Source organism: Geotrypetes seraphini, chromosome 1, assembly GCF_902459505.1.
Source record: "Geotrypetes seraphini chromosome 1, aGeoSer1.1, whole genome shotgun sequence".
Taxonomy (NCBI): Eukaryota; Metazoa; Chordata; class Amphibia; order Gymnophiona; family Dermophiidae; genus Geotrypetes; species Geotrypetes seraphini.
This window is the reverse complement of record NC_047084.1, coordinates 259,168,322-259,193,539: the sequence shown is the minus strand read 5'-3', so window position 1 is coordinate 259,193,539 and position 25,218 is coordinate 259,168,322. Positions and strand designations below refer to the sequence as shown.

General features: G+C 43.0%; 1 protein-coding gene across 4 annotated transcripts in view; it reads left to right on the top strand.

Moving 5' to 3' along the window:
- The window catches only part of ACOX3 (acyl-CoA oxidase 3, pristanoyl), a 158,159-nt gene extending 133,279 nt beyond the window's left edge, over positions 1-24,880 (top strand). For all 4 annotated transcript variants that reach the window (XM_033950119.1, XM_033950109.1, XM_033950138.1 and 1 more), the window contains exons 15-18: positions 4,242-4,416; positions 8,301-8,368; positions 16,561-16,647; positions 24,040-24,880. In XM_033950119.1, the coding sequence (XP_033806010.1) occupies positions 4,242-4,416; positions 8,301-8,368; positions 16,561-16,647; positions 24,040-24,159 (450 nt within the window). In that variant the 3' untranslated portion in view covers positions 24,160-24,880. The remainder of the gene's footprint in view (positions 1-4,241; positions 4,417-8,300; positions 8,369-16,560; positions 16,648-24,039) is intronic.
- The last annotated feature ends 338 nt before the right edge of the window (positions 24,881-25,218 follow it).

Here is a 25,218-nt window from a genome sequence, read left to right as displayed (position 1 = left end):
TTTTTAATAAATTATTTTTTCCCACTTACAATTTTTTGATTTTTGAATTTTTCCTGTAATCATCCAGGTATTACATATATATCTTTTGTCCACTTTTTTCACATCTACATGTACTAACCTGCATATTGATGTGCTTTGCAAAATACATTCTACATGTTTAAACCACAGTATTTCCCATACCACATCTTTTATACATGTGGAAATATGAACATGGCAGGTGCATCCTCATGTAAGTCTCTGTCTTTCTAAAATCACACCACCAATCTAAGCAGTTAACCAGATGCTAGCCAATATTCAGACCAATGGCCTGGTTCCTTAGGTGGTAACAGACTGAAAATCACCTCTCCAGCCTGTTCCTAATCTAACCAGTTAGAACTTGGCTAGTTAGCGGTGAAATTCAGAGGAGTCATTCAGCGGTGTTTAATCAGGCAAGAGACTCTCTTGCATGGTTAAACACTTATGAAGATCAGTCGGATCCACATGGACCAGATTTTCATATGTGAATGCCAGATTTTTCTTGTGGAAATCCCAAAGACGCCTTCTAAAATGAGCTCCAATATGTGCTGAATATGAAAAACCCACAGAAAGACTCATAATGTTTCAACATACAGGAAAAATGACAGGAAATGAACTATTTAGACTGGAAATAGTCATCTACAAGTCAGATAAACAAGTCTGTTTTAGGCAGCTCCACCCAGTATTCCAGATCTCATGTTTCTCCCATTAACAAAGAAACTTTATAATTTTATTTACAATGCACAATTAAAGCATTTTTAGCCATAAAAACTTATTGACTCAGAATTAGCATCAAGTATACAAAAATGAAGCAGTTTTGTGGTTAGATCCGGGTACCTTCTTCAAACCAGAGACTAAGGATTTAAACACCCAGTTACAATCCAGCAGGTGGTAAGGAAAATGAAATCTAGTGAAATCCCTGATGTATAATTCATAAAATATTGGTTACAAAAAAAATCATAAAACCAGCTACTTAATATAAATATTTCCAGTGCAATAGATGAGTCATTCTAGACAAGCAGGTTCTCTCCCAATGGCTGCAAACCATCTGCAGAAGGAATCTTTTCTGGATTTTTTTCTCTGACTCTCCACTACTTCACAGGGAGCTCTTTCACCTACAGTTTTTCCCTTATGCATGCGAGCCGAAAGGAGTGTTTTTGTTCAGCTCTCTGTTTTCTTCGGTGCTATTTAAAGTTTCTCGATGTTTAAGTGCTCGGAGCTTTCCTATTTGGTTCTGCCTACAGAGAGAAGTCGCTCTATTTTCTTGATATTCATCCTGTCTTTGAGGGCCACTAACAGATCAGGTTTTCAGGATACCTTAATGAATATGCATGAGAGATTTCCATGTCTAGTACCTCCACTGTAGGTAAATCTCCTGGAAGTGAAGGCCAAGATTCAATTGTGCATACAAAAAAAAACAAAAACCTAAACCTAAAATAAAGCATATGACTATAAAGCATGTTAAAAAAAAACATCTTAACCAGATTATGAACAAAATAATTCATTATGGGCACTAAATAGGAGATAATTCTATGAATGAGCATCTAGTAGGAGCCTATCCAATAAAAGAACATAGATATCTTTTATTTATACAAAACTGGAGTAAAAGAGATATGTGTAACTTGCAGCATTCACCAAGTTACGTGTGTAAATTTGAGTCCTGCCCATGCTCCATCCAGATTCTGCCTATGGGGCTCATAATAAAAATAAAAAAGTCTAAAAAGTGGCTTAAATGGGTACTTGGACGATCAAAAAGTCTGATCGTCCAAGTACCCATAACCAAAGCTTAGGCCAAAGTACCCATAACCAGCTTAGGCCTTTCCCCTGCCTCTAAACGCATAGGGCGAAAAGAGGCGTTTTTAAAGGAGGAGAAAGGGCGGGAGGTGGGCAGGAGGTTGTCCGACCTAGACATAGGCGTACAGCAAGTATAACCTAAACTTTAGGCAGGTTGCCTAGTCGGCACTTATACGTTTTGACTTAGACCAAGTCAAAACAGGTATAAGTGCCGAAAAAGGGGCCGCTGAGCTGATGGCGGCTGCTGCCATCAGCTCAGCGGCCTGGCAACCTACCCAACCCCCACCACAACCATTATGGCAGGAGAGATGGCTCATCTCCCCTGCCACAATAGCGATACCACCAAGTGCAGCCAAACGCGACACTTGGGATTGCTATCGCGGCAGATGAGGCATCTCTACTGCCGCAATGGTGATCGCCCACCCCCTGAACCGTGGCACTTCGGGGTGAGCTTTGCGGCAGGGCATCTCCCCTACTGGCTATCCTCACTCTGAAGTGCCGCGGTTCGGGGTGGGTGGGTGATCGCTATCGCGGCAGGAGAGTTGAGCCATCTCTCCTGCAGCGATCCACCCCTCCCCCCAGCCCAATCCAACCCAGCCCATGTGCCTAAGGCCCCGCCCACAGGAGGGGCAGAAGGCTACTGGGCTGATTCTGGTTGGCCCAGGCGCCTCAGCCTCCACCTGTGGGCGGGGTTTGAGGCACCTGGGCCAATTAGGCCCTAAGGCCTGCCATTCAACAGATGGCAGGCCTGCCAGACAGATGGGCTTGGGACCCATCCATCCGTCCAACTTTTTTTCAGGTACAGGGGGGTTGGGGGGTCGCAGGGTCGTTGGGTGGGGGACAGACAGGGGGTTTGGAGTGGGCGATTGTGGGAGGGGTTGCGCTGAGGTCAGGAGGGCCTGGGATCCCTCCTGCCCATATCTTAGTGGGGGTGGGGGTGGGATGGTTGCTGGGGCTGGAGGGCTTGGGCTCCCTCCTGCCCAGATTGGATCGGCAGGGTAGGTTGGTCGCTGGGCCAGGAGGGCTTGGGCTCCCTCCTGGCCCGATCATAGTTGGGGTGGGGGTGTCGGCCTTTGCCGGGCCAGGAGGGCTTCGGCTCCCTCCTGGCCTGATTGATGCTGGAGTGAGGGAGATTCTGTAACCGATGTTCTTTTTGACGGACACCGGTTACAGAATCCAGCTTTTAGGCGAAGGACTGGCCCCTCCTTCACCTAAAAGCTCTTGTTTTGTACATTTGGGGCTTAGGATTTTTTTATAAGTTTAGACGTAGTGGTGGTCTGGGCGTTTAAACAGCTGAACGTAGAGGCAGGCCATTATCAAAAAAAACCTCCTTTTGGACGTTTTTTTTTGATAATGGACATTTTCCCTACTTCTACTTTCAACGTTTAGGGCCTTAGGCAAAAAGGGGACTTAGACGTTTTTTTTATTATGCCCCTCCACAAGTATACCTATTTGTAAAATATGTGTTATGTAGCATGCACATATTTACAAAATAGCACTTAGGTACACTTTTGGCATTTATGTGGATAGGTGCATACATATGCTGCTATTCTAATAAATTATGCACATAATCAGCATATAAGTTTTGTTGCATTCTTTACAGAAATAGCATCCACATCAATGTATCGCAAACTGTGTCTCCTGAGATTTCAGATGTGCCGCGGCATACTGGGAAGGAGGAGAGGCACTGGTGCTGGCTGACTGCCTACAGGATGTGCTTCTCGCGGCAAGAGGAGCGTCCTGTAGGCAATCAGCCGGTGCCTCTCCTTCTCTCCGGTCCTCTTCCCTGCTGCCACCCCCCCACTGGCATTTCCTGGCCTGTCTGGAAGGTCTTCGTACACGTCATCATGGCAATGTCCACACACTTCCGGATGCCTCGAGCCTACCTTTAGGGTGCCGTGACTTGAAAAGGTTTGCGGGACACTGCTCCACATGCATGCAGGAATTAGAATTCTGATAGCATGGACCTTCACTAATAGTGTGGTGGCTTCACAGCACATGCTGTTTCCTGTGTTCACAGCCAGATGTGGAATGAAGTAGTGAAAGGTCAGGAACTGAACCTTATAGTTAACATAGCTTTCTATAAGGTGGTGTTATCTTCAGTGGAGTACATAGACGCTTGGCATGCCCTCGACAGTCAATGCAGAGAATTTGCAGTTTACTTTGCATTGATATTGTCAAGTAGCACCCAGTAAATAGAAAACTGTACCACATTTTAATAAATAGGGCCCTTTCAAAGACAAAATATCTTATTTGAAGTTACAGTACTTTGTATTAACTGCTGTAGAGAGCAAAATTAAATCAATGATTCAAGGGTTAGACTGAGGCAGAACTCACATTGCCGTAATTTACAGTATGTTGTCTTTAAAATGTGTTTTCTTTATGAATATGTCACCTACTGTTTTAAATAAACTTTATTTTTTGTTTCCTAGGTATACCACTGTCGTACTTTGGCCTTAGCTTATATTGAATGTACAGTGCTACAGAGATATCATGAGTTTATACAGGATTCCAGCACGCCATCTAATCTTCAGCCAGTGTTAAAGCGCTTATGTGCTCTCTATGGTCTGTGGTCTCTAAGTAAACACATGGTAGTACTGTACCAAGGTAAGAGCAATGAGCTCTATATTCTATATCTAGACGCTGGTGTATTGGTTGGTAGGGATATGCATTTGTTTGAAACTGCATGGGAAATGTAAATGACAAGCTGCTTTCTGTTAAATTTCAGCCTTTTCTCTGTTTTAATGGTATCAGGGCACCAGCCAGCCTTCAACCTGTGACTTTCAAATTAGAAGGCATCTGCCTTCTAGGAAGACCTATTTTACCTCTTCAGAGCCTGCTATAGCCAGCCCATGTCTAGCTGTGTCTTGTATTTCTGTTAATCTTAGTTTCTGTTTTCTGATTGTCTCTTTGGCCTAGATTCACGAAGCCTACCTTTGCCGAGCGATCCATGTCCAATCCGTTTACGAGGCTTCTCGGGTGATCAATTCAGCAAGCCTCCTCATGCAAATTAATGCACTCTGAGACATGCCCACATAGTCACTGGACAGATCGCTGCAGAGTGATTGGGACACATGCGCGGACCATTTTATTTTCCTGTAGATAGTCCACGCATGCGTTGGCTCTCAGTACAAGCAGGGGAGGGAAAGGGGGCTGCAGGACTGGGATTTCAGGCAGAGAGTAGACAGTCGGAAAGGCGGTGAGCGATTGGTCCCCAGCAGTTGCTTCTTTTGATCTGCCAGCCCAGTCGGTGTTCCTGAAGTTTTATTTTGTGAATCGCTTCCTTCCTATATTTGCATGCAATTCCTCCTCATTTGCATGCGCAGATCGGATCGAGCAGAAATTGGATCGGGAGTAAGGTTAGTGAATGGGTGCGGGGTCGCAAACCGATCAGTACACGATCGATTTGCTTTGTGAATCTAGGCCTTTGTGTTCAATAATCCTTCTGTCCCCTTTTGTCCTGGAAGCAGTTCTTGGAGGTACAGTGACATTAAGATTTACTTTGAGAAATCATAGTTCTTAGCTTGTTCTAGTCTAGTATTCAAGCCCCAAAAGTCCCTGCTAGAGACTCAGCAAAATGAACCATCCAAAGTAAAGGTACCGAAAGACTGATGTGAATAAAACTGATAAAGAACTTAGCTAAATTTGAGTTTAACTTGAAAGGAAAGGGGGAAAAAAACCCTGAAATGCCAGGTTTCTTTCTAGTGTCATTGAATTTCAAGCCTTGTTTCCATTGACTTGTGCTTGATGGCTATTATGGATTACTAGTCTTTAACCCCTTACATTAACGGGTGCTAGAACAGATGGGTGTGTCTGTCTTTCTTTCTCTGTCTCTCCTTGGCCTCTTTCTGTCTGTCTGTCTGTCTTTCTTTCTTTCTCTCTCCTTGGCCACTTTCTGTCTGTCTGTCTTTCTTTCTGTCTCTCTCTCTCTCTCTCTCTCTCTCCTTGGCTGCTGTCTGTCTGTCTGTCTTTCTGTTTCTCTCTCTCCTCGGCTGTCAACCACCACCCCTTGCCTGCTCCCCCTATCCAGCAGTAGCACTTTCTTTCTGTCTCTCTCTCTCTCTCCTTGGCCCCTGTGTCTTGTCTGTCTTTCTTTCCTTCTGTCTCTCTCCTTGGCCACTGTCTCATTTTTTCTTTCTCTCTCTCCTGAATTGGCCTCAGAATTAGGATGACTGCTTTGTCATATGTATAGCAGTACATTTCACCAGTTTCAATCATAGGCTGTACCACCTTTCCCCTCATTTTATATGTATATATATATATTATTTATAACTTTTTTTTTCCTTTTCTATCATTTTTCTTTCTATTTACTACCTTAAAACTCAATAAATACTTTTTTAAAAATTAGTTAATCCGTTTAGGGAGGGCTGATTTCATAATGCTTTTATCGAGTTAGAGTCCACACTCTTTGTAGATAATTTCATGAATTTTTCTTCTTAAACACACTAACTCGATAAAAGTATTATGAAATCAGCCCTCCCTAAACGGATTAACAAATTTTTTTAAGGTAGTAAATAGAAAGAAAAATGATAGAAAAGGAAAAAAAGTTATAAAAAAAAATATAGATATAGATATAAAATGAAGGGGGAGGTGGTATAGCCTGTGATTGAAATTGGTAAAATATACTGCTATTGATACATATGACAAAGCAGTCATCCTAATTCTGAGGCTATATATCCACCTATAGATATAAGATACTGAGAGAGATAGGGGGTGGATGATATACAGTAGTATATTCTATTTTCAATGTAATTTGTATATATAGTGGAAAAGACATTGAAAGTATATCAATTTTAGTTGCATATTCTATAATGACAATTACAATCATAATAGCTGTTACAGAATTCACACTTAGGGGGATATTCCATAATGCTGCTCAAAATTTGGCATAAAAATGTCCGTGCTAAATGGTATTTTATAATGGGCATTCTGAGATCAGCAACCTTTATAGAATAGTCCATAGCAGTGTTCTTCAGCCGTCGGTCCATGGACCGGTGCCGATCTGCAGAAAATTTCTGCCGGTCCACAGGGCCGGCAGCTCCATCGGACCCAAGACAGTGTTCTGCAGCTGCCGGTCCACAGTGCGATCAATGCGGCATCTTCGGGCCGGCTCCCTGAGTGCTATAGTGCACAAAACTGTGGAAAAAGGCTCTTACACGCGTCCTGCGCCTGAACCGGAAGCCTTCTCTCTGACGTCGCTACGTCAGAGGGAAAGCTTCCAGATGAGGCGCGCGAGGAGCCGCTGCCCACAGATTTGTGCACTGCAGCACTCAGGTAGCCAGCCCGAAGATGCCACATTGATCGCACTGTGGACCGGCCCGAAGATAACACCGGGGGGCAGGCCAGAAGGCAAGGCACAGCATGGAGGGAGAGAGACAACAACAGAATGGGGAATGCTTTTATTTTTTTATTTAGTGATTGATTTACATCTGCTGTCTGTTCAGGAAGAAATGCATTTGTTTCTTTTCCTCTGGGGTTGTACTGCTTGCAGAGTCTTGCGTCTTAGGGGTTTGTTTGTAAATATTAGTACTTTTATTTCTTGATCCTGCATTTGCATGGGTTTATCTGTTTTCCGGTAGGAATGAGTATTGAAAAGCATATAGTGTGCTTTGTGTATTTTAATTTTGTGGTCAACCATTATGTGTTGTTAATACAATTATATTGTATGTGTGTGTATATATGAAAAATGAATGGAAAAAATGGTGTTACAATTAGTACTATTATAGGGGCGGTGTCAAGGGTGGAGATGGGCACGACTTAGCCCAGTGTTCTTGAACTGCCAGTCCACAAAACAATTATTTTATTTCCGCCGGTCCATAGTTGTCAAAAGGTTGAAGAACACTGGTCCATAGCACCGGGATTCATGCTTAACATTGGGTACGAAGTCTTACACCAGCTGAAACCAAGTATAAATTCTGGTATGCCAGTTGGGTACGGATTCCCTGAATTCTATAATAGTGCCCTGATCCTGCCATGGCCCACTTAGGCACTATTTTTTAAATGGGTGTTTTAAGTATGTTTTCACTAGATCTGCTATTTTTGTACCTTGCCAAAAATTCCCCCCTCGCCCTCTAAAGCAGGTGCGGCAGCGTCCGGCCAGCAAGAGCAGTGCTGCCACTCCTGCTTTAGGGAGCGAGGGAGGAGGGTCAGCCGAATCGGGAAGCCAATTTTTTTTTTGTTTTGAATCGATTCGAATTGATTCACCCGAAGTGAATCGGTGAACTGATTCGAATTATGAATTGGGCAGCACTACTGAGTATTATTTTGCCCTTGTAACTGGTAAGTGCCAATTTTCAGAAACGAAATTCGATGTTTTTAACATTGTTTCAGATCATTGATTAAACCATATCCAAATCATTCTCTTCTTGGTTGGTCTGAGAACTTTTCAGCAACCCCTCTCGTATTTTGTATATGAAACAGTACTCCCTTTTGGGGAGACAAAGCAAGATTGTGTCCAAATTTGACAAATGTATATTACATTGTGCTTTCAGGGGGATACTGTGTAGGTGAGCAGCCCGGAAGAGTAATTCAGAACACTATTCTAGATCTTTGTGCAGAGGTGAGTTTATAATTTAAAGTTATAATTGTTTAAAAAAAAATATACCCACTGCTGAAGTTCTAGTTATTTTGTCTGGCGAAATACATATTTTGTTGTCATTGCTAGGCTTCGTAATTGGCCTTTGGCTATGAGGGTACTGGTTTCCCACCAAAGAGATGAGTATCCAGAGGAGTTCTATTTTAGAGGCATGTAGTTGAAGCTTGTTTAAAGTCATCCAACTTTTAATTTTAGCCGGGCAGCATTGTAACCTCCTGATCTAAGTGTCACGTGCCAAGTCTAGAGGAAGGTATAGTTTTATGTCGTCTGCAAAGGAGTGAATTTGGATCTTGTATTTTAGGGCAATGTCTATTACTGGTCTAATATACAGTATAGGTTGAAAAGCAGTGGTGACAACAAAGCACCTGGAGGTACTCCATATTTGATTGGTTTTGACATATCTGTTCCCAGCAGCACACTTTGGGATCTTTGGGTCAAGAGGGAGGAGAGGAGAGGAGGAGGGGGTGGTCAAGGATGTCGAAGGTTGCACTTAGATCCAGTAGAACTAATAGTATGTCGTCTCCTTTATCCAGTAGTTTCTAGCAGTCATCTATGATGTCCATCAGGACTATTTCTGTGCTGGGAGACTTTCTGAATTCAAACTGGTAGATGGAGAGGGCTTTCTGTCTGTTCACAAAGCCCTGTAGTTAGGTTAGTACTGTTTTCTCAAGGACATTTGATATAAACCAGTGTATTGCAAACTGTGTGCTGCGGCACACTAGTGTGCCTTTTGAGATTTTAAGTGTGCTGCGGCTTTCAGGGCAGGAAGAGAGGCACCGGTGCCTGTGTCAGCTGACTTCTACTGTCGCGTTGCTCGTATCTGCTGGGACTCCTGCCTTCCTCGTTGCTCGTATCTGCCGGGACTCCTGCCTTCCTCGTCTCCGCACCCTTGGGACTCCTGTCTTCGTCCTCTCCGTGCCCCCGGACCAGCAGTGGCAGCTCTGTGTGCTTTTTAACTTCAGCACACAGCTGCCGCTAGCAGTAGTTTAGCCTGGTTTCATCAGGGAGGCTCGGGGTCTTTGCTAGGCCGGCCCTCATCGCATCATCAAAGTGGGCCAGCCTAGCAATGGCCCCGAGGCTGCCTGATGAAACCGGGCTAAACTACTGCTAGCGGCATCTGTGTTCCGAAGTTAAAAGCACACAGTGAGCTGCCGCTAGCAGTGACAGGAGAGGTTTTGCTAGACAGGGAAGGGAGAAGGGGGTACTGCTGAACATGGGGAGCAAGGAAGGTAGAAGTAGTACTGCTGGACAGGGGGGGAGGAGAGAAGTGAGAAGTGGTAATGCTGGATAGGAGAGGAGGGAAGAGAGAAGGGGTACTCCTGGACATGGGGAACAGGGAAGAGAGAAGGGGTACTGCTGGACAGGGGGAGGAGGGAAGGGGTACTGCTGGATAAGAGGGAGGTAAAAGGAAGGGAGAAGAGGTGCTGCTGAACCTGGCAGAAAGGGAGGGAAAGTTGGGAGGAATGGCAGTACCACAATTCCAATATTATTATCAAGCAGCCCAATTACGATATCTAGTGAATTGGAAATGGGATAGGGGAAAATCTTGGGTATGTATGGAACAGGAGATATTGGGTGTGCTTCCATTATGGTTGATACCTTGGCTTCAACTCCCACAACTCTCTGTAATAGCTAAGAAATCTAACCCTGTAATGCGACATACTCTTAATGTGTGGATTCAGGTACATAGGCGATGCTATGGAAATAAAAACTATTTCAAGGGGGCAACTATTATATATATGCCTAGCTTTACTCCAGGAGAAGTTGAAATGGCCTTTCAAATTTGGGGGAAGAAAGGTCTTAAAACACTAGGCCAATTGTTAGAGGATGAAAAAATTGTCCCCTTTGAGCTATTGAGAGAAGAATATGGTCTTGCATTAAGTGCTTTGTTTTATTAATAATAATAATAATAATAATAATAACAACAGCTTATATACCGCAATACCGTGAAGTTCTATGCGGTTTACAAAAGATTAAGCAAAGGTACAAATTGACTGACTTCAAGAGGGGAAGAGGAAAGAGAAGTAATTAGACAGGAAATTCATTGTTGAGGAGAAAAGTGATCAAAAGGACAGTAGGTCGCTATTGAGAGGAAAGAGATAAGTGGATCAGTTGTCAAGATGTTTTAGGAACAGGTGTGTTTTTAGACGTTTCCTAAATTCCTCATAAGTAGAGGGCGAAAGTAATTGTTCTAGGTCTTTACCCCATGATGCTGCTTGGTGTGAGAGAAGGAATTCATGGTGTTTTTTCAGTTTGCAACCTCTCACTGGGGGGGAAACGAAGTTGGAATGTGAACTTCTCTTGTGTCTGTTAGTTGAGAAGGAGAAAAGGTCAGTAATGTATTTGGGGGCAAGTCCGTGTAATGCTTTATAGACAAATTGAAAGTTTTATTAGAAAAGTGGTTCTTAAAGAATTTACCACTGCTCAACAATCGAACTTTAGGGAAGGCTATGATAAAAGAGAGTGGGAGAGGAAGCATCACTAGATTATATAATGCACAATTGGAGCATCTTCATCCCCCACTTTAATATAGGCATCGTTGGAAAAAGATTATAGGTAAATCATATTCTGTTAAGGAATGGACTAAAATATTGCACTCTTTTCTATATGGTACTATTACCAGTAATATGATAGAGAATTGGTATAAGATGTTTTTTTGTTGATATTATACCCCAGCACGGTTGCGAGATATGTATGGGAATGGATCAGATAAATGTTGGAGAGGATGTGCAGAAGTAGGTACTTTTGAACATATTTGATGGTATTGTATTAAAGCACAGAGTTATTGGGACAAAGTAATTTCCTTTATTGAGGCAGTACTAGGTATCTTGATCCCTAAGACCATGAAGTTCTGCCTTCTGAATAAGGGGTTAGACACCCTGCCTTTGAAACATCAGAAATGGATATGTATGATAATGACGGCTTGTCCTGGCATCTGCCTGGAAACAATCAGATATACCAGTGTTACGAGTACTATTGGCTAAAGTTCAATATATACATCAGATGTCTAAATTAACTGCTCTCTGGAGAATCCAAATATTGAATTATAACACTATCTGAAGCGTATATGAAACCTGGATCAACTCCCAAAGTGATAGTCCCATTGATTCTTAATATATAATCTTTTTCCTATATCTTATGAATCTCCTGCACACATCCTCCCATCGGGGATGGGGGCAGAAGGGAGGGATGGGAGGATTGAAATATATTAGTATCATTGATAATTTGGAAACTCTTAGTATTTATTATAAAAAGATATAATGTATAAATGTATTGTTTTGTATGTAACTGTATAAGTTAGATGTTTTATAATTTTCAATAAATAAATGAAAAAAATTAAAAAGAAAGGGAGGGAAAGGAAAGGTGCTGCACACTGGAAGGGAGGGTGAGATGGTGCATGGGGAGAGAGTATGTTGGGTTGGGGTAGGAAGGAGGGATGCCACTTGAGGGAAGAGGCAAGGATAGAGAGAGAAAGCATGCAGGAGGCAGAAAGTGTTGGACTCATGGAGAGGGCAAGATGGATGGGGAGGACAGAAGAAATGTTACACCCTGGGGAAGCGGGAGAGGGCAGAGAATGAAAAGTTGGACTCATAGAGGGAGAGAGAGATGTTGATTGGGGGAGGGAAGGAGAAGCATGCAGGAGGAAGAAAGAAAAAATATTGGATGTGGAAAGGAGGGATAAATGTTGGACTGGGAGGTGGGGGGCCAGAAAGGAGGAAGGGAAAGAAAAATGTTACACTGGGGGGAGAGGAGAGATGACTAAAGGAAGGAAGAGATATCAGACCAGGAAATAGAAGGGAAGGAGGGGAGTGTGGTAGCGCTGTAGAAATAATAGTAGTAGTAAAGAGAGATGCCAGATTATGGGAGGGAGAGGAGAGAAATGCCAGACTGGGAAGGGGGGAAAGGAAGGAGAATGATGTCGTCGGACCACTGGGGGGAAGGAGGGAAGGAGAGAGATGTCAGACCATGGAAATAGGGAGTGAAGAAGAGAGAGGAATTGCAAAGAGACTTGAACAAACTAGGGGAATGGGCGACAAAATGGCAAATGAAGTTCAACGTTGAGAAATGTAAAGTATTGCATGTGGGAAGCAGAAACCTGAGGTACAACTATACGATGGGAGGGATGTTATTGAATGAGAGTACCCAAGAGAGGGACTTGGGGGTAATGGTGGACAGGTCAATGAAGCCGACGGCAGCAGCTGCTAAGAGAGTGAATAGAATGCTAGGTATAATCAAGAAGGGTATTACAACCAGGACGAAAGAAGTTATCCTGCCGCTGTATCGGGCAATGGTGCGCCCACACCTGGAATACTGCGTCCAGTTTTGGTCGCCATACCTTAAGAAGGATATGGCGTTACTTGAGAGAGTTCAGAGAAGAGGGATGGAAAACCTTTCATACGCTGAGAGATTGGAGAAACTGGGTCTCTTTTCCCTGGAGAAGAGGAGACTTAGAGGGGATATGATAGAGACTTATAAGATCATGAGGGGCATAGAGAGAGTAGAGAGGGACAGATTCTTCAAACTTTCAAAAAATAAAAGAACAAGAGGGCATTCGGAAAAGTTGAAAGGGGACAGATTCAATACAAATGCCAGGAAGTTCTTCTTTACCCAACGTGTGGTGGACACTTGGAATGCGCTTCCAGAGGACGTTATAGGGCAGAATACAGTACTGGGATTTAAGAGAGGATTGGACATTTTCCTGCTGGAAAAGGGAATAGAAGGGTATAAATAGAGGATTACTGCTCAGGTCCTGGACCTGTTGGGCCGCCGCGTGAGCGGACTGCTGGGCAAGATGGACCTCAGGTCTGATCCAGCAGAGGCATTGCTTATGTTCTTATGAGAGATAGTAGATTTTGAGAAGAAAGCAGAAAAATGGACATATTAAATGTTAAGTTAATGCCAAAGAGAACAAAAAAGAAGAAACAAAGCCTCAAAAAACTATGGGCTCTTATTACGAAGGTGCACTAGCATTTTTAGCGCATGCTACACTGCCGTACGCTAACCCCGCGCTACATGGAAAATACTAACGCCAGCTCTATTTAGGTGTTAGCATCTAGTGTGCGCAGCATTGTAGCGTGCTAAGCGCGCTATAATCGCTAGCGCCCCTTCATAAAAGGAGCCCTATGAGATTGATAGCAAGAAGATGCACTGGAGACATCACAACCAGCGTGAGAACACAAGTCTTTTATTGAAATGAAGTCATAAAAATAAAATCCCAACTAGGACCCAGTTACGACGACAGCGTCGCCTTTTTCAGGGGACAATATTTATCTAAAAAAAACCATATGAATCAAATAAGTGAAGGCACATAAAATTCTATATAATGAAATTCCAATAAAATTGAGCAAATAAAATGATGCATTGTGAATGTGTTTTGATTAATATGAACTTAATCATTCTAAATTAGACAAGAACTTTTTCTAAGATTTTGCAAATATTTATCTCAAAAATGAAATATTAAAATCTAAAGAATATATATTACTAATAAAAAATGTAATGCATGTACTGAAAAAAAATTCAAAAAGAGCGTTCACTTTTCTAATCAAAAGACATTTAAACCAGGCAGCACTTACGTTAAAAAAAAAAAATTTGTAGAAACGATACATATTAACCTTAACACAAAATTATATGAAAATATAATGAGATCATGAAATGGTTAATCATTTGAGCTTTTTTATGACAGGGTATTTATAAACTAATAGCAAATCTAAAATAATACATATAGGCAGTTAATTATAAAATCTCATATAATTCACTATAAATCATATTATAATTATACTAGTCTTTAAGCCCGTTACATTAACGGGTGCTAGAATAGATGTGTGTGTCTGTCTGTCTTTCTTTCTTTCTCTCTCTCTCCTTGGCCGCTGCTTGTCTGTCTCTTTTTTTTTCTTCATCTCTCTCTCCTTGGACGCTGTCTGTCTTTCTTTCTGTCTGTCTCTCTGGCCCCCTGTCTGTCTGTCATTCTTTCTGTCTGTGTCTCTCCCTGGCCCACTGCCTGCCTGTATTTCTCTGTTGTGCCATGCCTGCTTGTCCCCTTCTTTCCCCCCCACCCTCCCAGAGCAAAGCATGATTGCTGTCTGCCCCCCAGCATACCCCTCCCCCCAAAGCATCCCCCTTTCCCTCTCCCCCTGGCCCCCTGCCTGCATTTCTCTGTTGTGCCTTGCACGCCTGCTCCTTGGCCCCCTTCTGTTCCCCCCCCCCCCAGAGCAAAGCATGATTTCTGTCTGCCCCCCAGCACACCTCTTCCCCCCAAAGCAATCCCCTTTCCCTCTCCCCCTGGCAAAGTTGAGACATGGTATAGTAGCACAGCAACTACATTGTCCCCCGATTAAAGCTAGTTTAATAGCTGAAACGCTCTAAAACAGTTTGACCATTGGGTAGTTCACAACCCACCAACGTTGGTCCTGGCTGGGAAGCCACTAAGATAAGTGTTGCTGTTCTCTTCTCTCTCTTTTTTTGTCATATTTATATTATATACTATTGATAAATTCATGAAGTTATTTTAGTCAAAAGATTCAATAATTGCACCCTTAGTTAAGTTAATTGATAGTTTCTATTTAAATAAATGTATTAATTTAAATAAATAAACAAATAAATAAATAAAATCTTTTTGAGGTAGGAAGGAGGTTTGAAGTAAATGATTACATCATATGCATTCAGGATGAAGACTTGAAGTAACATCTAAGTTATAAGAGGTCTCTTTACTGAGAATTATGCATTCTTTATGATTCTCCAGCCTCTTAAATTTAAATGAAAACGTTTAATCTATTTATATTGGGGTAAAAGTGTGTGCTCAGAATAAGTTCTCTTATGTGGGTTATTAGTAATAATAGTTTTTATAAATAGGAAGTTAGGTACTAAATAAAAATTAAAATAATTTTTTGTATTAATTATCCTTCATACCTCCTTTTTTCTTTTTTGATTGATACTATTTGGAGTTTTGCCAGGTACTTGTGACTTGGATTGGCCTCCTCAAAAACGGGATACTGGGCTAGATGGACAATTGGTTTGACCCAGTAAGGTTATTTTTATGTTCTTAAATACAGGAGACTCAGACCTTTTTCAATAGAAAGAAGGCTCAGGAACTAGGGGCCATTAAATGAGGGAGAAAGGGGGGCCCACTTTTAAGTAGTCTATGGCCCCAACTTATCTTTCCTCTCACTTTGAGCTGGCCCATACCACTAAATGTACTCGTAGATCTCACTTATTTGCCTTTCCTACATTGAAATCTTGCCTCTATAAGAGATTCTTAGACAGGACGCACTCATTTCAAGCTGGTAAAATGAATACTTGGCTAAGCGAAACTATTTCTAAAGCTTCTTTCTATCAATCTTTTAGGAAATCAGTAAAGACTTATCTTTTTGACAAATTTGTTACCTCATAATCTTCTTCTGTACTTTTTTGCTGCTTGTACGTCACTGGTTGTTAGTTGTCTCTTTATTGTGAACCGCTTAGAACTGTTATGGTATTGTGGTACACAAAAATAAAGTTATTATTATTATTTAAAGCAGTGATTCCCAAAACCTGTCCTGGGGATTGCCATCCAGTTAGGTTTTCAGGATATTCACAATAAATATTTATGAGGTCGATTTGCATACTGTGCCTCCTTGGAATGCAAACCTATCTAAGGCATATTCATTGTGGATATCCTGAAAACTTGACTGGCTAGGGCTCCCCCAGAACAGATTTGGCAATCGCTTCTTTATAAAATAGTGGTAGCCACATGGAACAGCATCCCAGTGGAGGTGGTTGGATTGAGAAACAGCATCAGAATTAAAAAAAAAAACATGGGACAAGCACCAATGTTTTAGAGACTGGGCTGCTGTTTACATCATGGGGGATCTTTTTCGGCATGTCTTCCAAACCCTCTTATAGATCTGTGTGTGAATTATAAATTTGTATGATATAACCTAAAATTCCACAATGCTTCTGCTTCACGTACAGCATTGAAAATGTTTGAAACTGACATATAATTGTTTCCCAGGACAATAATGAGACACAGTGTATGTTTGTAATGGATTTGTGTAGATGTAATGTCTCCAATTACCGTTTATGAGCAAGTTGTAGCAACAGTTCTTCTCAGCTCAGTTACGCATTTGTAACCATGGGAATGGAAAATGACTGCCAAGTTTCTGTGCTTTATTTCTAAACAGTTGAAAGATGATGCAGTTGCCTTGGTGGATGTCATTGTGCCTCCGGATTTTATTCTAAACTCACCAATTGCCAGAGCTGATGGAGAGGTAAAAAATAAAAGTACCATTTTATTTTTCAATTTATGTAAGGCTCCTTTAGTTTCTTATACAAATTAATATTCCCTACATATCCTATTGGCTCCCAAGAAAGAAGGAAAACACCGTTTTGTGTTAGAAGTTTCAGGAAAGGCCGCAAGAACAAGCGGTCAAAAGACCCGGTTTGGATGACACCTGAAGTAAAGAGGGTAATCAGTGACAAGAAAGTGTCCTTCCGGAAATGGAAAAGGGATCCAACGGAGGAAAATCACCAGGAGCACAGGAAATGCCAAAAGGAATGCCACCAAGAGATTAGAAAAGCAAAAGGGAAATACGAGGAGGGGCTGGCCAGGGAGGCGAAAAACTTCAAGGCATTCTTCAGTTACATAAAGGGGAAGCAACCAGTGAGAGAGGAGGTGGGGCCATTGGACGATGGGGATAGGAAGGGAGTGATTAAGGAGAATAAAGAGGTAGCTGAGAGGTTGAACACGTTCTTCTCGTCGGTCTTCACGAGCGAGGACACGTCCAATATACCGGACTCAGAGGAGCTCATGAGTGGGGAGCAGGCCAAAAGATTGGGGCATATAGAGGTAAGTCGGGAGGATGTCCTCAAGCAGATTGACAGACTGAAAAGCGGCAAATCACCGGGACCGGACAGGATCCACCCAAGGGTTCTAAAGGAACTAAGTCAGGAAATAGCGGGCGCAATCCAGCATGTTTGCAACCTATCCTTGAAAACTGGAGAGGTACCAGAGGACTGGAAACTGGCGAATGTCACACCTATCTTTAAGAAGGGATCGAGAGGTGACCCCGGGAACTACAGGCCGGTGAGCCTGACTTCAGTTATAGGGAAGATGGTGGAAGCAATGATCAAGGACAGCATTTGCGAGCACATCGAGAAAAATGGCCTACTGCGGACAAGCCAGCACGGATTCTGTAAGGGAAGGTCGTGCCTGACAAACCTTCTGTACTTCTTTGAGGGAATAAGCAGTCAGGTGGACAAAGGGGAACCCATAGACATCATTTATCTCGATTTTCAAAAGGCCTTTGACAAGGTGCCACATGAAAGGCTGCTTAGGAAGCTGTGGAACCACGGGGTGGGCGGGGATGCACACAGATGGATCAAGCACTGGCTGTCAGGTAGACTACAGAGGGTCGGAGTAAAGGGCCAATATTCTGACTGGCGGGGAGTCACGAGCGGTGTGCCGCAGGGATCGGTGCTGGGGCCGCTACTCTTCAACATATTTATCAATGACCTGGAAACGGAGGCAAAGTGTGAGGTTATAAAATTTGCAGACGATACCAAGCTCTGCGCCAGAGTTAGGACCAGGGAGGAGTGGGAGGAACTGCAAAGGGACCTCGATAAGCTGGAGGACTGGGCAAACAAATGGCAAATGCGCTTTAACGTAGATAAATGCAAGGTCATGCACATAGGGAAAAAGAACCCGTTGTTCGAGTATAAAATGGGGGGGAAATTGCTGGAAGACACCGGACTTGAGAGAGACTTGGGTGTGCTAGTGGATCCATCCATGAAACCATCCGCACAGTGTGCAGCAGCCTCGAAGAAAGCCAACAGGATGCTGGGCATCATCAAGAGGGGCATATCAACCAGGACGCGGGAAGTCATCATGCCGCTGTATCGAGCGATGGTGCGCCCACATCTGGAATACTGCGTTCAATATTGGTCGCCGCACCTCAAGAAGGACATGGCAGTTCTTGAGAGAGTCCAAAGGAGGGCAACGAAACTGGTAAGAGGGCTGGAAAACTTCCCATATGCTGAGAGGCTGGATAAACTGGGGCTCTTCTCTCTGGAAAAAAGGAGGCTCAGGGGGGATATGATAGAGACCTTCAAAATACTTAGGGGCATAGAGAGGGTGGACAGGGACAGGTTCTTCAGACTAAAAGGGACGACAGGTACAAGGGGGCACTCAGAGAAACTGAAGGGAGATAGGTTCAAATCAAATGCAAGGAAGTTTTTCTTCACCCAAAGGGTCGTGGACAAATGGAATGCGCTCCCGGAGGAAGTGATCCGGCAGAGTACAGTACAGGGATTCAAACAGGGATTGGACAGATTCCTGAGGGAAAAGGGGATCGTGGGGTACTGAGGGAGGTGCTGGGGTGTTGCATAAGTATAGACAGCTCACCAGGTCGTGCAGGTGCAAGGCCGGAGGGTTAGGACATTGATGGGAAGATAGGACTTCGATGAGAAACCTAGGGGGCAAGGGGGCCCCTTCTGGTGATTAAGGCAGGTCATGACCTGTTGGGCCGCCGCGGGGACGGACTGCTGGGCGGGATGGACCTCTGGTCTGACCCGGCAGAGGCACTACTTATGTTCTTATGTTCTTATAATTAATGTGGAGGTTATATGCCAGTTTATACAAAAATCATGCTAGTGAAGAATTTCTAAATACACAAAAAAAGGCAAAAGTAAAGATAAGCATTTACATATCCTGAAGATGGAAAGAAAATCTGAGTGGAAAGTTAAGATGGAATAGCCAGGGCAAGATTAATTCTTTGAGGGCCCCTAGGCACACAAGTACACTGGGCCCCCCTGGCCCTGCCCGTACCCTGCCCCTGCTCCACCCCCATTTATCTGTTTTATTTACTTTTTTATTTCCACCTGTATTTCTTTTTTTTTTTAATTCAAACCAAAGATTAGCATACCAGTGCACAGTTTTTCTTCTATGCAATCCCAAACATCTCTAAACAAATCCCCCTTCCTTCCCTTCCCACCTACTTACCCAGGACATTAACTCTGAACATTTTCAATACGTATATAAAAGTGTTCAAATATATTGTAAAGCAGTAATACTATCCAAAATACTATATGTCTATATTAATAACCAAGTTTACAACGCCTCCCAACTGCCAACTTTAACCCATATTTATGTATAAACAACCAAATCTGTAACTCCTCTAGTATGTTCCACTCCATGTATGTTAACTTGTAACAAAACAACAAGGCAAGCAGTCCAAAGAATCCAACATGAAACAAAACAAGATCGACAGACAATAAGGAAATTCAAATCAGGCTTATGGTTGGGGAGGGCCTTGGATTGGGGTGTGTGGATCAATGGGCAGCCTCCTGTCACTGGCAAACAAAACCCTGCCCATTTTTATTTGCTGGCAGTTGCAGAAGATTGCTTTTAAGTGAAACGTACCTGCCATCCCCATGATATTTTATTTTCCCGCATCATCTTCCTCTCCATCAGTTAAAGCTCCTTTCCCTGCGCAGATCCGAACCGGGAGCCCCAGCAGCAGCAGGAAGATGGGTGCACTGGAGGACTGGAACCCTTGAGATCCAGTGGGGATGGATCTCGTCTGCCCTCAGTGGAGGCATGTGCGGCGGAAGCGCAGGCAGCGTCGTCCGGGAGGTTCGTTTTCAGAAGGGTCCGACATGGCAGCATTTTTCACAAGCTGCTGGCGGGTGCTCCGAAGTTTTCTCTCTGCCGCAACTTCCTCTTTCCGACAGGGCAGATAGCTGCAGAGAGGGAAAGCTTCGGGGCAGCCGCCGGCAGTTTGTGAGAGCGGCTGCCGTATTGGACCCCTCTGAAAAGGAAAATTTAGCTTTTTAATAAAGCACTTCGGACCACGGGGTCTCCTGGATCTGTGGGGCCCAGGGCAGCTGCCCTGTTTGCTCCCTATAACACCGGCCCTGGGGCCCCCCTGACAATGTTGGGCCCTAGGCATGTGCATCTTAGGCCTATCCTTTAATCCAGCCCTGGGAATAGCAGGGTTTTGGGGGGAGGTTTCTTCTGTTGTCGGTAAATGATGCTGGTTCAGAGCAGATGTAAGGATAGCAGGCAGCCCAATCAAACCTTCAGTTTTACATTAACTTTCAAGCCTCTAGAACAATGTCTTGCAAATGTTGTCAAGCCGTGGCACACTAAACGTAGTGGCCACAGCTCGAGGTATCCGAAAGTGCGCAGATGTCGACACAATGATATCAGGCACATGCATGACACCATCACGTCGATATCTGCGCATGAACAAATGCCCTCCAGATGCGCCCTGAGCCGCCAGTGGGGAGATGCCGACAGGGAAGACACGTGGAGAGAAGGAGAGGCACTGGCTGATCCTATAGGCAATTAGCTGGTGCCTCTCCTCCTCCCCAGTGTCTCGCGGCACACCTAAAATCTCAGGAGGCACACAGTTTGTGATGTACAGCCCTAGAATGTAAATCCTCCCCAGAAGATTTTGATAATTAAACTCAACAATCATGGTTATCACAAAAACATCATATAAAAAAGGCAGGTTAAACTATATGGTGATGGTTCTTTGAGTATTGTTTTGACTGCAGCTATTTTTTTACCGCTTCTAAGAAGCTGCTGCCCTAGGTGGTTGCCTAGTCTTACCTAATAACTGCACTGGCCCAGACTGGCACCTTTTCCTTTCTCACAGAAAGGCCACACAGAGCTTATGCCCTAACTCTGTTTTTCCAGCACTGTGAATGTCACTCAGCAGAGAATAGTCTTCTGCCTTCTAATCCAGTCCCTCAAGTCCTAGCCTCACAAGATTTGTGTTTGGCCTTGGAGGGAAGGCCACCCAAAGATAGATGCCAATCCATGCATACGTTTAAAAGTGAAGAACAAAGGCATTCCTATGTGCACAATTAGGGGGGGGGATTGCATCTAACAAGCACTAATTGGCAGTTCTGCATATATCTGCCTTATGTTCCTATTTGTAAACTGAGTACCTAACTTCTCTTGCAAGCAAATCCAAAGGGGCGTGGCATAGGTGGATCCTGGGTATTCCCAGGATTAAGCTGCAGATTTATAGAATACAGTAGAGCATCGATTATCCGGACTAACCTCGGCAGAGAGCAGTCCGGATAATCGAAAATCCGGATGATTGGACATTAATTATTTTTTGTTTTGTTTTTTAATAATAATTGTTTAAAAATACTGTCAGCGCACCCCCCTGACAAGAAAAGTGGGATGCGCTCACTCCCCGAACAGGCACCAATAACCCCCTCTCGAACCCAGAGGAAAGGCCCCAGGCCTACCTTGTTTCCCTAGGCAAGAGCAATTCCCACTCGTTCCTGCCCATACTCTTTCAGCGCTGCAAATAGCTGCTGAGACTTCCAGCAGCAGTCTCATGTGGCTATGAGTAGCCTCGCGAGATTGCCATTGGAAGTCTCGGCAGCTATTTTTGTCGCTGAAAAAGCATAAGCAGGAGCGAGTGGGAATTGCTCCTACCCCAGCGCGCCGCTAGACCGCCAGGGAAACAAGGGTCTGGGAGGTGGTTGATGGTGTCTGTTTGGAGAGGGAGGAGGACGCTCTCTTTTCTTGTAGGGGGTGTGCTGATGGTGGGGGAAAGTCTCCAGGTTCGGGGGGGGGGGAAGGGAGCTTGGCTGAGCTGATGGCAACAGCAGCAGAAGCAAAGAAGAAACACTAGTGGAAGGGAGGGTGATAGGAATGGTTTTTCGGGAGGAACTCGAATATAAACTGAGACCCCCAGAAGCAATCCGGATAATCAGCGTTAGGATAATCGACATTCTACGGTATTTCCATTTCCATGCCCGACAGTAGTTGGGCACGAACATTTACACTAGCCTTTGTTAGGTGCCACTGACTCGTATTCGAATCCTAGTGACTTGATGGACATCATCAAGTTTTCCTGGCAGATGACAGAAGTAGATTGCCGGTCCTTTCTTCTCCCAGTATAAATTTGATGTTGCATAAAACGCGATCCTCCACCTCCAACACTGCCCATCTGTTGCTGCCCAGCCTTTGTCAGATGTAAATGCTCACACCTTAAGCATGAAAATAACTTAAGCTAGTATTTTTTTAAAAAACAGTTCTGTGTGGAACTGCCTTTATAGAATTCATGCTTAGTGCACATTATCCTGACTTTGAATGCCATTTACTGAAGTCTACGCCCTAATGCAGATGGGCTGACAGGGTTTTTGTTCTCTTGCACTTCCATGGCTGGCATCATGATTGTTACAGTTGTCCAGGACTCGCCGCTTCAGGGTAGGGTTTCTGTTTTGTTTGTTTAAGAAATCCCAAAGTGCAAATCTGTGTTATCCATGCCAAACTGTGCAGGGAAATTATCATTTGTTGTCCCCTTAGTGATTGACAGGATGGAATTAACATGTCCCCATGGCACTTTCTCATTTATAACTACTGAAAGTTAAAAAAAAAATGTATCTACATCTTTCATTTGATATCAGCAGCTGGTAGCTTTTCACACTTCTGAATGCTAAAAAAAGACATTCATCTCTAATTTATACTGAGGATTTCTTGAGCAATCATTGGTAAGTAGTGCTAACAAGGTCTCACTGCTTACTTGGGGAGAGTGTGGTGCAGTGGTTGGAGCTACAGCCCCAGCACCCTGGGGTTGTAGGTTCAAATCCTGCACGTCTCCTTGTGACCCTGGGCAAGTCACTTAATACCCCAGTACCCCAGGTATATTAGATAGAGTGTGAGCCCGTCGGGACAGATAGGGAAAAATGCTTGAGTACCTGAATAATTTGTATTCTGCATAGAATTGTAGGATATGCGAATATAAATAATTAAATAAAATAAAAGATTTCCATACCATTGAATAAACCTATGGGCCTAGATTCAGTAAATGGCACTCAAGCAGCACCCCAAAAAATTCCACATGGAGCACTATTCTGTATTCTCTGAGCTGGTCACCATTTATAGAATAGCTCTTTGAGATGAAACCTGATGTACATCTTGGCACATAATTAGGCACAGATACCCGCTTATACCCTTCCCATGGCCAAGCCTCCTTTTGAGTTGCGTGCTATAAGATGTTGCATGTGGATCTTTATAAAATAGCGCTTACTTAGCAAGATGTGCGTACAAATCCAGATTGCTGCCAATTAATTCCAATAATTGATAGCATCCAATTATTGGTGCTAATTGGCTCAGCCAATTTAGTTGCAAGCACATATCAGGATAGCACACAATTTTACGCACTGAAATGTGCATCATTTATAGAATCTAAGGAAATGGTGTGTTTAGTAGAATTTATAATCTTCTTGCCATTTGACTAGTACTATATATCTTGTCCCCATCTAATAACTGCACTTGGCTCCTTAGGTATAGAATAAGCTGTATTGAAGAAAAATAATAGTATCATATCTGTTATTTGAATATTCTGATGTGTTCTCTTATTTGAATTTCAGTGCTATTATAAGTATATTTTTTAAACTGTTTCATGGTAGTCCTATTATTAAGTTTTATTTTGCTGATTTTGAGTTTACCTCACTCATTGTATTTGTTTATATTTGGTCTATTTTTACTACTGTTACACTGTTAATTGTAAGTTTTATGTTACTTGCTGGACACCACCTTGGGTGAATCTCTTCATAAAGGTGGTTAATAAATCCAAATAAATAAAATATTTTTCTATCAATATTTATTTTAATCTAATGTATTTGTTTTTCAGCTATATAAAAACCTGTGGACCACAATGCTCCAGGGCAGTAAAGTGCTGGAAAGACCATCATGGTGGACACATTTCTGTGCTAACAAACCCATCATAGGCAGTTTAAGGCCAAAGCTGTAGACTCTACTGCAGTTTCAAAGAGCCTGTTAGGCAAAAGTGTGAAAATAATTCATTACTAACAATGTCACGTGGACCAAATCAGCATACCAAATGGCTTTGAGATAAGATGCTACCAGTTTTGAATGGGATCATCTTATATGTCTCTTGTGAAAACAGCTGATCTTTATGTGGGCTGACATGGTCAGCTGTGAGTAGTATTTGAAATTTAGCTAAAATCTGGATTGATTTTCATATATTGGGGCCTATGTACTAAGCATTTTTGATAGACATTTGAAGGGTAAATTAATGGCAAGTTGCCTATTTTATAGACATATAAGTGCCTAGATGTCTGTCTATAAAATATTAGAACAAATCCTGCAGAAAAAGCACCTAGACTGAAACTGTGCACACTTAGGCCTACACAGGATATATACGTGTTAGCATGTAAACCATGGTCAGAAAATAAGAGTTGGAAAAAATCAAGAAAAAGTAGTATGGTAGAAAGTCTTTAATAACATATAGTTCATTTGCTGGTACCAAAGTCTTCTATATTATTAAAGACTTTTTATCATACTGCTTTGTTTTCTTGAATTTTTTTTCCAACTCTAATTTGGAGGACAGTGTGGCAATGGTTAGAGTTACAGCCTCGGCACCCTGATGTTGTGGGTTCAAACACTGGGCAAGTAACTTAATCCTCCACTGCCCCAGGTACTTTAGATAGACTGTGAGTCCACTGAGACAGATAGGGAAAAATGCTTGAGTACCTGATTGTAAACCGCTTAATACACTTTATCCCAGGACAAGCAGGCAACATATTCTCACTGATGGGTGACGTTGCCATCGGAGCCCCAGTATGGACCACTTCAAAAGTGCATCGCCATTTTTAAGTCTTTAGAAAGTTTGAAATAATACGCACCGCGCATACACGAATGCCTTCCCGCCCGACGTAGGTGTGCGGTCCCTCAGTTTCTTAGTTTCAATGGAGCTAAGAAGATGCTTTTCAATGGTCATTGAAAATATTTTTGCCTTCTCACTCGCGCGTTTGTGACTTTTTAGTCATTTTCATATTTCTTTTTCTCT